The sequence below is a fragment of the Mirounga angustirostris genome, unplaced genomic scaffold, assembly GCF_029215605.1.
Source record: "Mirounga angustirostris isolate CCGP_5_RB_7025 unplaced genomic scaffold, mMirAng1.0.hap1 SCAF_10, whole genome shotgun sequence".
In the NCBI taxonomy this organism is placed as follows: Eukaryota; Metazoa; Chordata; class Mammalia; order Carnivora; family Phocidae; genus Mirounga; species Mirounga angustirostris.
Window position 1 is genome coordinate 59,301,153 of NW_026991718.1, and position 13,636 is coordinate 59,314,788.

A 13,636-nucleotide genomic window follows, 5' to 3' on the forward strand; every position below is an offset into this window, starting at 1 on the left:
ATGTCTGTCCATTTGTGAATCCTGAAAGTTGCCAGTATTATAGCAATATATTCACATGTTTCTATTCTCCAATTTTCAGTATTATGGACTACAAATTTTGGAAAATGTGATAAAAACAAGGTGGAAGATTCTTCCAAGGAACCAGTGTGAAGGTAGGAAAATGTTTTAAAGAATTGTAAATTCAGAATTGTATTAGTTTTGGCATTTTTATTATAGTTGAATATTGGGCAGGGGGGCGGTGGTGTTAATCTTCAATAGTTTAATAGCTCTGATGGAGATTACTGCTTTCATCAAGTGGGAAGGCACGTTCTATTTATATTTGGGGGCAGGGGAGGGAAAAGGTCACTTTTTGGGGGAAAGAGGAGACCAAAGTGGTCAAACTCTTCACAGTAAATGCTGTGGTATAAAAATATGTATCAGCTTGTAGTTAATCAGGACCATGACTGAAGTGAATGAAATTTGAATATGTGTTCTTATACATGGTTATAAAAAGTTTGCCTAACGGTAACTCATGAGTAATAAGTATTGTAGCACATTAAATAGTACGTAAACTTAACAGAGCAAGGGAAAAATGAAGTTTTAAAAATCAAAGTTTGGGGTGCCTGGGTGGCTCAGTCAGTTAGGTGTCCAACTCTTAATCTCCGCTCAGGTCTTGATCTTCGGGTTGTGAGTTTGAGCTTCATGTTGGCGCAGGGCATGGAGCCTACTTAAAATTTAAAAAAAAATCACAGAGCTTTACCTTTGGAAATTCTGTGCCTGCTTTAGAAGAGATCAGCTTCTACAGTAGGGAAAGAAAAGAATGAAGATGTGATGATGCCTGCTATTGATACTTAGCTTTTGCTCTTCTACAATCTCAGTAAAGGTAGTCCTGCTTTAAGACACTTGGAGCAAGCTTAGTCTCTTGGAGTATATTGATCAAGTTACTTCCAGTTTTTGCATACTGCCTCTATCACCTACTCTGTATCACTTGTTTGTTTAATCTCTGAAAAATACATAAATATAAGCCTGGACTTTACAATGGGGAGTATGCTACTACTGGTGGCATTTTTTTTTTCCTATTAAAATCTATCTTCTTTCTTTGTTGATCTTTTTTTTTATTTTTATTTTTTTTATGTAGTGTTCCATGATTCATTGTGACTGTTGATCTTTAATATGTCTTATCACTTGCTTTCTCATGTCATCTTTGTGGTGGGAGAGTGACCTGGATTTACAGAGCTAGTCTTTCTCTAGAAAGCTGGTATCTTTTTAGCATGTTCAGAGGTGACTAAGCCAGTTTTTAATGGCAGTATCCTTACTGTACCATAAACCATAGGGTAAGAATGACTGTATAGGGGGAAATGGTGCCTCCAAAAAAGGTTCCTATTTAAATGTTTTATTTGGGGTTGAAACCATTTTAGATAATGTGTGACCTTGGAAGTTAATCAGTACAGTTTGGCTGTGTGGCCCAAATAGATCTCCATACTTGGTCACTGCTTTTTTAGGGATCTCAGATGCGCTTCTTGTTGCTTGGCTGCTATTGATTGGTTAAGCCCCTCTTCTGTTTCTAAATACCTAGACCTCTGCCTCTTACCACATAAGAATTGTGCTGGATGATCCTTCAACATTTTTTCCAGCTTTAAAATTAAACGATTTAAATGATCCTGGTTTATCAAAGTCATGGTTCTATTTGTTACTGAAAAAATTAGAATTAATTGTCTCCCTGAGGATTTGGCATTTTTAGCTTTCTACATGAATGGAAGTAGTATGTTTTGGTTTTTATCCTAAAGTCACAGTAGCCCTCATATTTATGTATAAATATCAAATGTACACATACTCCAGGGTGCATGAGACTGTTCACTTCTAAAAATCTATTATGTTTGAAAAAACTGGAGAGGTGACCGTTCCGCCTGACTTAAAAGAGAGTTCTGTTTTATGTATTCTATTCTGTGTTGGTGAGATACTTCTTTGTTTCTCTGCAAACAGTGCAGTTGGCCCCTGAACAGCATAGGGGTTAGGGGTAACACCACCACCACCACCCCCATGCAGTTGAAAATCCATGTATAAGTTTTGACTCCAAAACATAGCTAATAGCCTACTGTTGACTGGAAGCCTCACCAGTAACAAAGTTGATGAACACCTATTTTGTATATAATATTTATTACATGCTGTATTCTTATGTACTGTAACATTTCTAGGGAAAAGAATATTATTAAGAAAATGTAAGAGAATATACATTTACAGTACTGTACTGTATATATATTTTTAATGCACATATGAGTGGACCCGTCCAGTTCAAGCCCATGTTGTCAAGGATCAGTTGTTATTTATAAAAAAGATGTATCAGAATCACCTTTCTCTGGGTTTTTCTCAAGGCTAGTAATAAGATTAAGTACCTGAAGTTACTCTACTGCTCACATAATAGTTGCCATTTTTAGTGAGGTCATTATTTGTAGGAAAAAGTGTGATACAACTTCTAGAATCTTTCACACGCCTGATAGAAGAGCATGTAAGGGGCTCCTGGGTGGCTCAGTCGGTTAAGTGTCTGACTTGATTTTAGCTCAGGTCATGATGTTGGGGTCATGGGATAGAGCAGCATTGGGCTCCACACTGAGTGTGGAGTCTGCTTGTCCCTCTCCCTCTTCTCCCCACCAACTGCATGAATGCCTTGCTTTCCCCTTCTCTCTCAAATAAAATCTTTTTTAAAAAGAACATATAAAATATATCCCAGAGAATGTTTGTGAACTCTAGATTTAGATAGACAAGCTGCATTTAGTGATTTGTTTTTAAGGTAAAACATTAGAAAATAAATTCAGTACTATATTAATTTATAATTATTTTAAATGTTATCAGTCCTGAGAAGGCTTCTCCAATCTTAAGATTTTTGTATCTCACAAAAAACGCTAACATTTCTGAATGTTACTTTTCCTTCATCTTTAAGTAACTTTTTAAGTTTTTTTTTTTTTTTAAGATTTTATTTATTGAGAGAGAGAGAATGAGAGAGAGCACATGAGAGGGGTTAGGGTCAGAGGGAGAAGCAGACTCCCTGCCGAGCAGGGAGCCCGATGTGGGAGTCGATCCAGGGACTCCAGGACCATGACCTGAGCCGAAGGCAGTCGCTTAACCAACTGAGCCACCCAGGCTCCTCATCTTTAAGTAACTTAAGTATTGGGAATAAAGTTGTATAACCCACATAATAGTATATATTTTTGTCTATAACTCTTTTTCTTTTAAAACTGTCTCCACTTGTTGGGTATTTCTTGTCCAACTTAACATATATATTTATCTGGTACATATAATGTGTATCTACTTTGTACAAAGCAGTAGTAGGTATTAAGGCTATGCAAATATATTCCTATATCACAGTGTTACAGGTGGGAAGATACACATGGATGTAGAGAAAAAAATTAGGAAAATATGATGAGTGCTTCTCTTGCTAAAAGAGGGGAATGATGGTCAGGTTGGGCCCTTTAATTAAACAAGCTCCTTCACACAAATGGCAGTGCTGGGTGTATTTTAAATGAAGAATAGGTTTGACCACACAGACAGCAAGCCAAAATAAATTTTTTAATCTGCTTTCAGGTTTTTCTCCATAAGTATATGTTAATTTTCTTCCCTTTTTTAAGGGTAATAGGCATTTTCAGTTTAGCCCTTTTGTCTAAAGCACTTTGCCAGGAAAATTCCTGACAATACTAGACTTATGTTAGATGTCCCTTAGTGTATCTTGTTCCAGTGGCTCACAAATGAATAAAATTTCAAAAAGAAAATACACAACAGATAATAATTAGCCAAGTAAAAGTGTTTCAAAAACATTAAATTAGAAGATTTTAATTTTTAAAAAGGGAGGTATGGTTTCATAATAGAATATTTTAACAGATTTAGACAAGTAATACAAAATTTACTAAATTCCTCTGGTTTTTATCATTTTGCTTTAGTCCAGAAAAATATTTTCATTTGGTGTCTTTCTCCCCCCCCCCACCCCAATCCCCCAAATATAAGCTTAATGATGTTAGGATCCAAGAATGTTAATTGCATTCTTTTTTTTTTTTTTAAGATTTTATTCATTTCTTCGTTTATTTATTTGAGAAAGAGACCAAACATAAGTATGATGGGGGAAGGTGGGAAGGTGGGAAGGGCAGAGGGAAAGGGAGAAACAGGCTCCCGCTGAGCAGGGAGCCCAGTGCTGTGCTCAGTCCCAGGACCTGGGATCATGACCTGAACCAAAGGCAGACACACCCCTGTTGATTGCATTTTTTTTGATGATGGTGATGATGATGATGATGATATGTTAGCCACCATACAGTACATCATTAGTTTTTGATGCAGTGATCCACAATTCATTGTTTTGTTGATTGCTGCATTCTTATTCTTGGTATATAATTACTCAATTAGGGAATTACTGTTGTTAGTGTTTCCCAAGTTTACTTCATTCCTCTACTTTAAGGGCCTAATGAGTTCCCCAATATTTTTGCTTATACATAATATGTAAATTATTTACATATAATCTTTGAAGTTTGAAGTGAATATTTGCATGGTGAATTATTATAGGTCAGAGACTTAATTTTTCACTGAGGAAAAAATTTTTATTTTAACTAAAAAAAATTTTTTTTTTTTTTTTTTTTAAGTATAGTTGACACACAGTGTTTTATTAGTTTCAGATATACAACATAATGCTTGGTCACCACAAGTGTAGCTACCATTTGTCACCATACAATACTATTATAATATCATTAGCTGTACTTTCTGGGCTGTACCTTTTATCCCTGTGATTTATTCATTCTGTACTAGAAGCCTGTACATTTCAGTCCCCTTCACCCCTTTTGCCCATCCCCCTAAACATCTCCCCTTTAGTAACCACTAGTTTTCTCTGTATTTATGGGTCTGTTTCTGCTTTGTTTTGTTTTTGTTTCTTAGATTCCACATACAAGTAAAATGATATGGTAGTCTTTTTCTGTCTGACTTTATTCACTTAGCATTATACCTTCAACACCACTTTTCTTTTTTGTGGTTGGGTACTATTCGGTGTGTGTGTCCCACATCTTCTTTATCCATTCATCCATCGATGGACACTTAGGTTGCTTCCATATCTTGGCTATTGTAAGTAATGCTGCAATAAATGTATAGGGGTGCATATACCTTTGTGAATTCGTGTTTTCATTTTATTTGGATAAATACCCAGTGGTGAAATAACTGGATCATATCGTAGTTGTATTTGTAATTTTTTGAGGAACCTCCATACTGTTTTCCACAGTGGCTGCACCAGTTTGCATTCTCACCAGCAGTGCACTAGGGTTCCTTTTTCTCCATATCCTCACCAACACTCATTATTATTTCTTGTCTTTTTTATTCTAGCCATTCTGACAGATGTAAGATGATCTCTCATTGTGGTTTTGGTCTGCATTTCCCTGATGATTCATGATGTTGGGTATCTTTTCATGTGTCTCTGCCATCTGTATGTCTTCTTTAGAAAATGTCTATTCTAAAGTCCTGCCCATTTTTAACCAGATTTGGGAGGGGACTTGTTGAGTTGTATAAGTTTTTTGCACATTTTTTATATTAATCCCTTATTGGATATATCATTTGCAAATAATCTTTTCCCATTCAGTAGGTTGCCTTGTTTTGTTGATGTTTTCCTTTGCTATGCAAAAGCCTTTTGTTTTGGTGTAGTCCCAATAGTTTATTTTTGCTTTTGTTTCTTTTGCCTGAGGAGATATATCTGGAAAATATTGCTAATGCCAAGGTCTGAGTTTTCTTCTAGGAGTTTACAGATTCAAGTCTCATACTTAGGTTTTCAGTCTATTTTGAGCTTATTTTTGTGTGGTATAAGAAAGTGGTCCAACTTCATTCTTCTGCATGTAGCTGTCCAGTTTTCCCAGCACCATTTATTGAAGAGATTGTGTGTTTCCCCATTGTGTATTCTTGCCTTTCTTGTCATAGATAAATTGACCAAATACGCATGGGTTTATTTCCGGGCTCTCTGTTTTGTTCCATTTATCTGTGTAGAAGGGGAAATTTTAATACGTGGAATAGAATAATTTCCAAATAAGGACTGGTTGCTAGTTACTGAAGTGATTAAAGGTATACCAGGACTGTCAGTGATGTTGATTCTGTCTTGGCAGCACATCCGTCTTCATTATCCAGGTAATCCCCCTCCCTTTTTGAAAATTTCTGTATTTGGATTATGATAAAGAAGGGGGAAGCCCCCTTTGACCGTCCCTGGAAAAAAATTTATCTGTATGAAGGTAGCATTTTGTTTTGTTTTTTAAACCAGATGATTTAATGTGTTAAGGTATATGGCTTATAGGTCATTGCATTTCATGAGATAAATGAGAACTTGCTGATACTGAAAAGAAGAATGGTGAATTTATGATTAGTCCACAGTGATAAAGTCATAATTGGACATTTTGGAAGTTTGGTTGCTTAAAGGTACTTGGGCAGTTAAAGTTTGAGTTACGCATGTCTCTGTTTTAATTCAGAAAGTTGGTAAACCAATCAATTGCCCATAAGGTTTTACTCAGTGCATGGTTAGTATGATCTTGCATAAGATACTTTACCTCTCTGAATCTTGACTGCCTTCCAACCTTATTGGGATATGAAAGAGGTAATGTGTATAAAGCCTTGTGCACTACTAAGTGCTAAGTATGAATAAACCCAACATGCGTGTTGCCAGTCTTTTTCCACAAAAATACCTTCATTTCACCAAATAACCGTGTATTAGTCTCAGATCACCTTGAAATATCTGCAGTAGCTTCCTAACTGGGGTTCCTAATACCTACTTTTATGTGTCCCTTATATTTACCACAAACGATTTCGCATGGTATTTTTTCTTTTTTTCAGACAAGGTGATTTAATGCAAGGAAATTGACAGGTTTGGTAAGGCCAAGAGAGGGCCATTCAGGTTTAACCTAGATGTTAGTAAACACAGGAGGCAGCTACTAACTTTGGGGCTGGGGGAACAAAAGGAAAGAGATGGTTGCCAGAGCCTAGAAGCTGTTTAAGTGTACAATTTGATAAGTAAGCATATACCCATGAAACTATAATCGAGAACTTCACCTTTGTGATTGCCTTCTTTATTACCCTTCCTCCTCCCCAGTCTTGGCTGGATCATATGGTAGGCGTATGTTTAACTGCCAGACTACTTTGTAAAATGGTTGTGTCGTTTCACCTTCTCACTAGCAGTACAGTTGACCTGTGAAAAATGTGTGAGGGGTTGGGGAACTGACCCCCTGGCAATCACAAATCCATGTAAAACTTTCGCCTCCCCCTAAATTTAATCATTAATAGCCTACTGATGACTGGAAGCTTCGCCAATAATAGTCAATGAACATATATTTTTGTATGTTATATGTGTTTTATACTATATTCTTATTTTTACACTAAAGTAAGCTAGACAAGAGAAAATGTTCAGAAAATCATAAGGAAATAACATTTATAGTACTGTAGTACTATGTTTATAAAAAAAAAGACCAAAACCCACAAATAAGCGGACCTGTGTTGTTCAAGGATCAGCTGTAATTATTGAATCTTTAATAAAGTAAAGGTTGTTTTGTGATGAAATATACGTAATGATACTTACCATTTTAAGTATATGGTTGAGTGTCAAATAAGTCCATTCACAATATTGTACAACCATTATCACTATCTCCAAGATTTTTTCATCATCCCAAATTGAAATTGTACCTATTAAACATTAACTCTCCCATTATACTGAGTCCCCAGTCTCTGTTAACCACTGTTACACACTTTCTGTCTCTGTGAACTTGCCTATTCTAAGTAACTCATGTAGGTGCAATCTTTTTTTTTTTTAAGATTTTGTTTATTTGAGAGAGCATGAGTGGGGAGAAGCAGACTCCCACTGAGCCACCCAGGCACCCCATGCAGGTGCATTCTTAGCAGTATTTGTTTTTTGTCTGGTTAATAACACTTAGCTTATGTTTCCAAGGTTCATCCATATTGCATTCTTCAACAGTATCTGAATTTCGTTTTTGTAAATGGCTGGATATTCCATTGTATACCACATTTTGTTGACTGATTTATCTGTAGGTGGATAATGATGCTATAAACTTAATAATTCCTATGTATTTTTTATACTTTTATACCTTATGTGTATATTTTTTATACTTGTGTTGTATCTGAGGCCATAACCCTTTCAAGAGTAATCGATGGGGGCGACTGGGTGGCTCAGTCAGTTAAGCATCTGCCTTCTCAGGTCATGATCCCAGGGTCCTAGGATCAAGCTCTGTGTCAGGCTCCCTGCTCAGCGGGGAGTCTGCTTCTCCCTATGTCCCTCCTCCCTGCTTGTGCACGCGTGCTCTCTTTCTCTCTCTCTTAAATAAAATCTTTAAAAAATGAATGATCTTACAGCTCATTTCTCTTAAAATTACTAAACACGTAGATAATAAATTACAGTGCAGTTCTAGCTTATTTTGTTGTGAGCCCTAGGTTAAGAATTCGTGCTTTTGAATTAAATTAAGCTGTTTGTCTCTCATTTTGCTGTTCTCTCTCAAGTATTTCATTGAGTAAGTAGGAACCATACTCTAGAGTCATATGGACCAGAAGGTGTAAAGAGGATAGATAGGTATATTTTAGTGTCTGTCTTTCTGTTTGATCAGTGTTGTGTTGGTGGTTTAAATGGACGGATACTTGTAATAAACATTTGGCAGGGGAACAGAACCTTACTTAAAATGGCTTTGATGGAGGAATGTATCAGATTCGCATTATGAGATGTTAGAGAGTAAACAAGTATTTAAAGTTGAATTGGAGGGACCCCTGGATGGCTCAGTCAGTAGAGCATATGACACTTGATCTGAGGGTTGTGAGTTTGAGGCCCATGTTGTGGGTAGAGTTTACTATAAAAAAATAACAAATAGGGACACCTGGCTGGCTCAGTTGGAAGAGCAAGTGACTCTTGATCTCGGTTTGTGGGTTGGAGCCCCATATTGGGTGTAGAGATTACTAAAAAATAAATAAACTTTCAAAAAAAGTTGAATTGGATACTTGTAAGTATTGCACAATACTGGGAACTGGGGTGAACTTTGTAGTTTTACTTTCATAATAGTGTGTTAAGACTATTCATTTTCTCTAATACATGAAAATCAGCCACTGTGAAAGGAAATCAGGATGTGTAACTTTAATTCAACGTATTTTGTAATTTCTTTAGGAATGCAGTTATTTTTTAGTAGGTAGAATCACGTATTGAAGTTACTTCATGGCAATCTATCACGGACTATATAGGATGGTAAGGTACAACTTTATGATTTAAATTTTGAAAAGTAGGGCTTTTGGGGCACCTGGGTGACTCAGGTGGTTAAGTGTCCAACTCTTGATTTCAGCTCCAGTGATGATCTCAGGGTCATGGGATTGAGCCCCATGTGCGGTGTTGGGCTCCGTGCTCAGCATGGAGTCTGTTTGTCCCTGTCCCTCTGCTCTTCCTCCCGTTCTCTCTCTCAAATAAATTAATAAAATTTTATTTAATTCAGTCTTACTATTTAAAATTTTTTTGATTAATTTATTTTTTAAGATTTTATTTATTTGCCAGAGAAAGAGGGGGAGAGCACAAGCAGAGGGACCGGCAGGCAGAGAGTGAGTGAGAAGCAGGCTCCCCACGGAGCAGGGAGCCTGATGTGGGGCTCAATCCCAGGACCCTGGGATCATGACCTGAGCTGAAGGCAGACGCTTAACCGACTGAGCCATCCAGGTGCCCCTAATAAAATGTTTTTTAAAAAATGTAGGGCTTTTGCTTTCATGGGAATATGGCACCATCAGTAAGTTGTAGTCAGTATAAGTTGTCATATTTTAATGTGTTTTAGTGAGGGTTGCCTGGTGGCTCAGTCGGTTAAGAGTCTTGATCTCAGGGCGCCTGGGTGGCTCAGTTGGTTAAGCGACTGCCTTCGGCTCAGGTCATGATCCTGGAGTCCCTGGATCGAGTCCCGCATCGGGCTCCCTACTCGGCGAGGAGCCTGCTTCTCCCTCTAACCCTCCCCCCTCTCATGTACTCTCTCGCTCTCAAATAAATAAATAAATCTTAAAAAAAAAAAAAAAAAAAAAAGTCTTGATCTCAAAGTGGTGAGTTCAAGCCCCGCATTGGGTTCCATGCTCGGCATAGAGCCTACTTAAAAAGGGAGGGGGGAGTACCATTTGTAAAGGGTTTCAGTGAATCCTCTATGAAAATCAGGTTTGGTAATGCATTTCTTTTACCCTTGTCATTAAGAACCACCTTTTTTTTTAAAGATTTTATTTTATTTATTTGACAGAGAGAGAGATAGTGACAAAGGGAACACAAGCAGGGGGTAGTGAGAGAGGGAGAAGCAGGCTTCCCGCCGAGCAGGGAGCCCAGTGTGGGGCTTGATCCCAGGGCCCTGGGATCATGACCTGAGCCGAAAGCAGACGCTTAACGACTGAGCCACCCAGGTGCCCCAAGGACCACTTTTTAAAAAATGTTCCTAGGGGATAAGATTATTAATATTGCCATCTGTAACTTGCAAGATGATGTGTAACTTCCTTTTTTTTTTTTTTTAAGATTTTATTTATTTATTTGAGAGAAGAGAATGAGATAGAGCATGAGAGGGGGGAGGGTCAGAGGGAGAAGCAGACTCCCCGCTGAGCAGGGAGCCCGATGCGGGACTCGATCCCGGGACTCCAGGATCATGACCTGAGCCGAAGGCAGTCGCTTAACCAACTGAGCCACCCAGGCGCCCCGATGATGTGTAACTTCTAAGACAGGATAGGGTTTTATTTATTTATTTGGGGGCTTATTTTAAACTCACCTTTTCAGCTAGCTGTAGTTGATACTCTCCACTTCTTAAGTGTATGGTGGGACTATTTGACATTGTTCTTTTTAAGTGGGACTGTCAAAGGTCAAAGATACTTTTCTTGAGCTTGAGAAAATAGTTGGACTATAAAAGGTAAATGCATAAACTCTGTGATTTGGAAAATTTACGTGTCATAATCTGCCTTCCCCTGACTAGACTTTTTTTTTTTTTAATACTAGTATATCTTGTTTTAATGAAATTGTATGTGGCTGGGGGTTTTATTGGGATTTTTTTGTTTTTTGTTTTGTTATTTATTTATTTTATTTATTTATTTGAGAGTGTGCCCGGGCGCGTGCACACGAGCTGGGGCAGATGGAGAGGAGGGACAAGCCTACTCCCTGCTGAGCGGGGAGCCCTAGTCAGGGCTCCATCCCATGGCCTCATGACCTGAGCTGAAATCAAGAGACACTCAACCGACTGAGCCACCCATGTGCCCCATGCTGGTCTCTTTTTTAAATAGCACCTTTCAGTAATTTGAAGTTTAATTTAAACTTTTGCGATGAGTTTTTGTTCAAATTGAGAAGAATAGGATGAGGGGCTATAGATAAAAGATAATTGGGGTGCCTGAGTGGCTCACTTGGAATGGATTTGGGAAAGAAGTTAACAGTACTTAATGAAATAACCTTTGTACCTAGCAGTAGGAGATTCTAGACAGACACTTTTATGTGCAGCAGTACTTGATCAGAAAAGTGTTGTTCCTTGGGGTGCATGGGCAGCTCAGTTGGTTAGGCATCTGCCTTCAGCTCAGGTCATGATCCCAGAATCCTGGGATCAGCCCCGCATCAGACCTCCCTGCTGAGCAGGGAGCCTGCTTCTCCCTTTCCCTGCCACTCGCCCTGTTTGTACTTTCTGTCAAATAAAGAAAAGGTGTTGTTCCAGTGTTCTGAAGGGATTGAAGTATGATCATTGTAGAGTGACATTAAATTAAGATTGTATTGTCTGTGGAAAACTTCCTTTTTTTTTTAATTATTATTTCAGTTTTTTTCTTGTTTTCATCTTTTACCCTTTGCTCCATCTACAGGTGAACTTCAGAAGCCTCTGAAAAAGAGGGAGAAGATACTTAATTGATTTAATTGGTAACAGAAGAGTTGAAGGATCTGTTTGATCCTATTTTCCTATTCTCTGAGGCTGAAAAAAGCCTCCAGATATATATATTCCAACTAGAAGCAGCAATAGTAGTTTTAGACATTGTCCTCATTCCTTAATTACAAATTAAGAAGAAAACTATTAAATCTCTCATTGTATGGTATTGTCATTCATTTAATCTGAGAAGGCAGTATTTTTGTTTCTGTTTTTAGGCTCTGTGTTTCCTGTGTTAAGAGGTTTCAGAGGGATGCCTGTTACTCTTTGTATTTGTTTCTCGAACTGCTGTTTCCTCAGTTTTTTAAAGAGGCCTTAGTGATAGTAATTTATGTGTAAAGAATGGAAGGGCTAGCCATAGAATTATGTTTTGGTTAAATCTTCTGGATATTGAGGACATGTGGGATTATTTTGTGGGTTGCCCTAAATAATTGGTATAATTTAGCTTGTTTTTAAAAATTGATGCATAATTGTCATTAATTTTAGGTGTACAGAAGCACTCTTAAAAATAAATTTGATTCTCCTAATTGTTTCCCCTTTTTTACTGCCTTAAACTAGACCTGATTTTGTGTCCAGAGGCTCTTTTATTATTTTGAAATAATTTTATAGACTGTAAAAATGTTCCCTGAAAGATATAGAATGTACCTAACATCTTTTACCTTATTCTCTAATATTAACAACTTAAACAACCATAATAAAATTATCAAAACCATAAAATGAACATTGGTTAGTACTGTTAACTATGGGCATTATTAATTCAGATTTCAAAAGTTTTCTAATATCCTTTTCTGTTTTACAGTTTAGTTAGTTGTGTCTTTTTAGTCTCCTAATCTATGACAGTTCTTAATCCCTGCTTAATAGGTCTTTGATACTTTTGATGAGTTCTGGTCAGTTATTTTGTAGAGTGTATTTCAGTTTAGGTTTGTCTGCTTTCTCATGATAAGGTTGAGGTTCGATGGGTTTTGGCAAGATACCACAGTGATGTGGTGTCTTCAGTCCACCAAGACATAGGGCACATAATGTCAGTACATTTAAGTATTTTTTATTAACATAGATTTTTTTTCCCTCAGATGTCTTGGGAAGGTAATTTGAGACTACACTGGTGTCTAATTTCTTCTGAAAGTTTTCCCATTGTTTTTAGTGTTCATTGGTGGATCTTGTCTGCAATATTTAGTATTGTGGACTTTGCCTAGTAGAACTAACTTTTCAAAATGTAAATGACCTAGTTTACATTAGGTGGTATGTAACAAACAGTCAGTTAAATTTTTGGCACCTAGCAGTTTTTAGTGTCGCTTTAAGTGTGAATATTGTTACCACTTGACATTACATTTTCAGTTGAATAACCCTCATTATGTGACTTTATTGTGCTAATAAAGTTTTTCCACACTAAGGAAATAATTTTAATAATTAGTGTTTTTAAGTGTTTAGTTATTTGGAATATGAAAGGAAATGGGCATGCAAATGAATGGGAATAAATTTAATACTTCAGCTCATGAAGATTATTAAGGTAGTTTTACAGTCAAATCTGTATTTTATTGCCTTCATGTTGGCTATATTTTCTGCTTATTATTATGGGTAAATCCCTTCCCCATGAAAGCTTGAGTCCAGAGTTCCAGATTGGTTAGATAAGGCTTGGAGGACATAGTTCCAGGAAGTCTTAACTATATTTCCAGAGGTCTGAAAGAAGATCTTCGTAGATCATTTGGTAGCAAAGCTAAATTAAAGAAATATGAGAGTAGTCTTTATATAGAAGGGAATAATAATTTGTT

General features: G+C 37.1%; 1 protein-coding gene across 2 annotated transcripts in view; it reads left to right on the forward strand.

Moving 5' to 3' along the window:
• The window catches only part of XPO1 (exportin 1), a 45,698-nt gene that overhangs the window by 13,059 nt on the left and 19,003 nt on the right, over nt 1–13,636 (forward strand). For both annotated transcript variants that reach the window (XM_045884927.3, XM_045884925.3), the window contains exon 4: nt 80–152. In XM_045884927.3, coding sequence (XP_045740883.1) covers nt 80–152 — 73 coding nt within the window. The remainder of the gene's footprint in view (nt 1–79; nt 153–13,636) is intronic.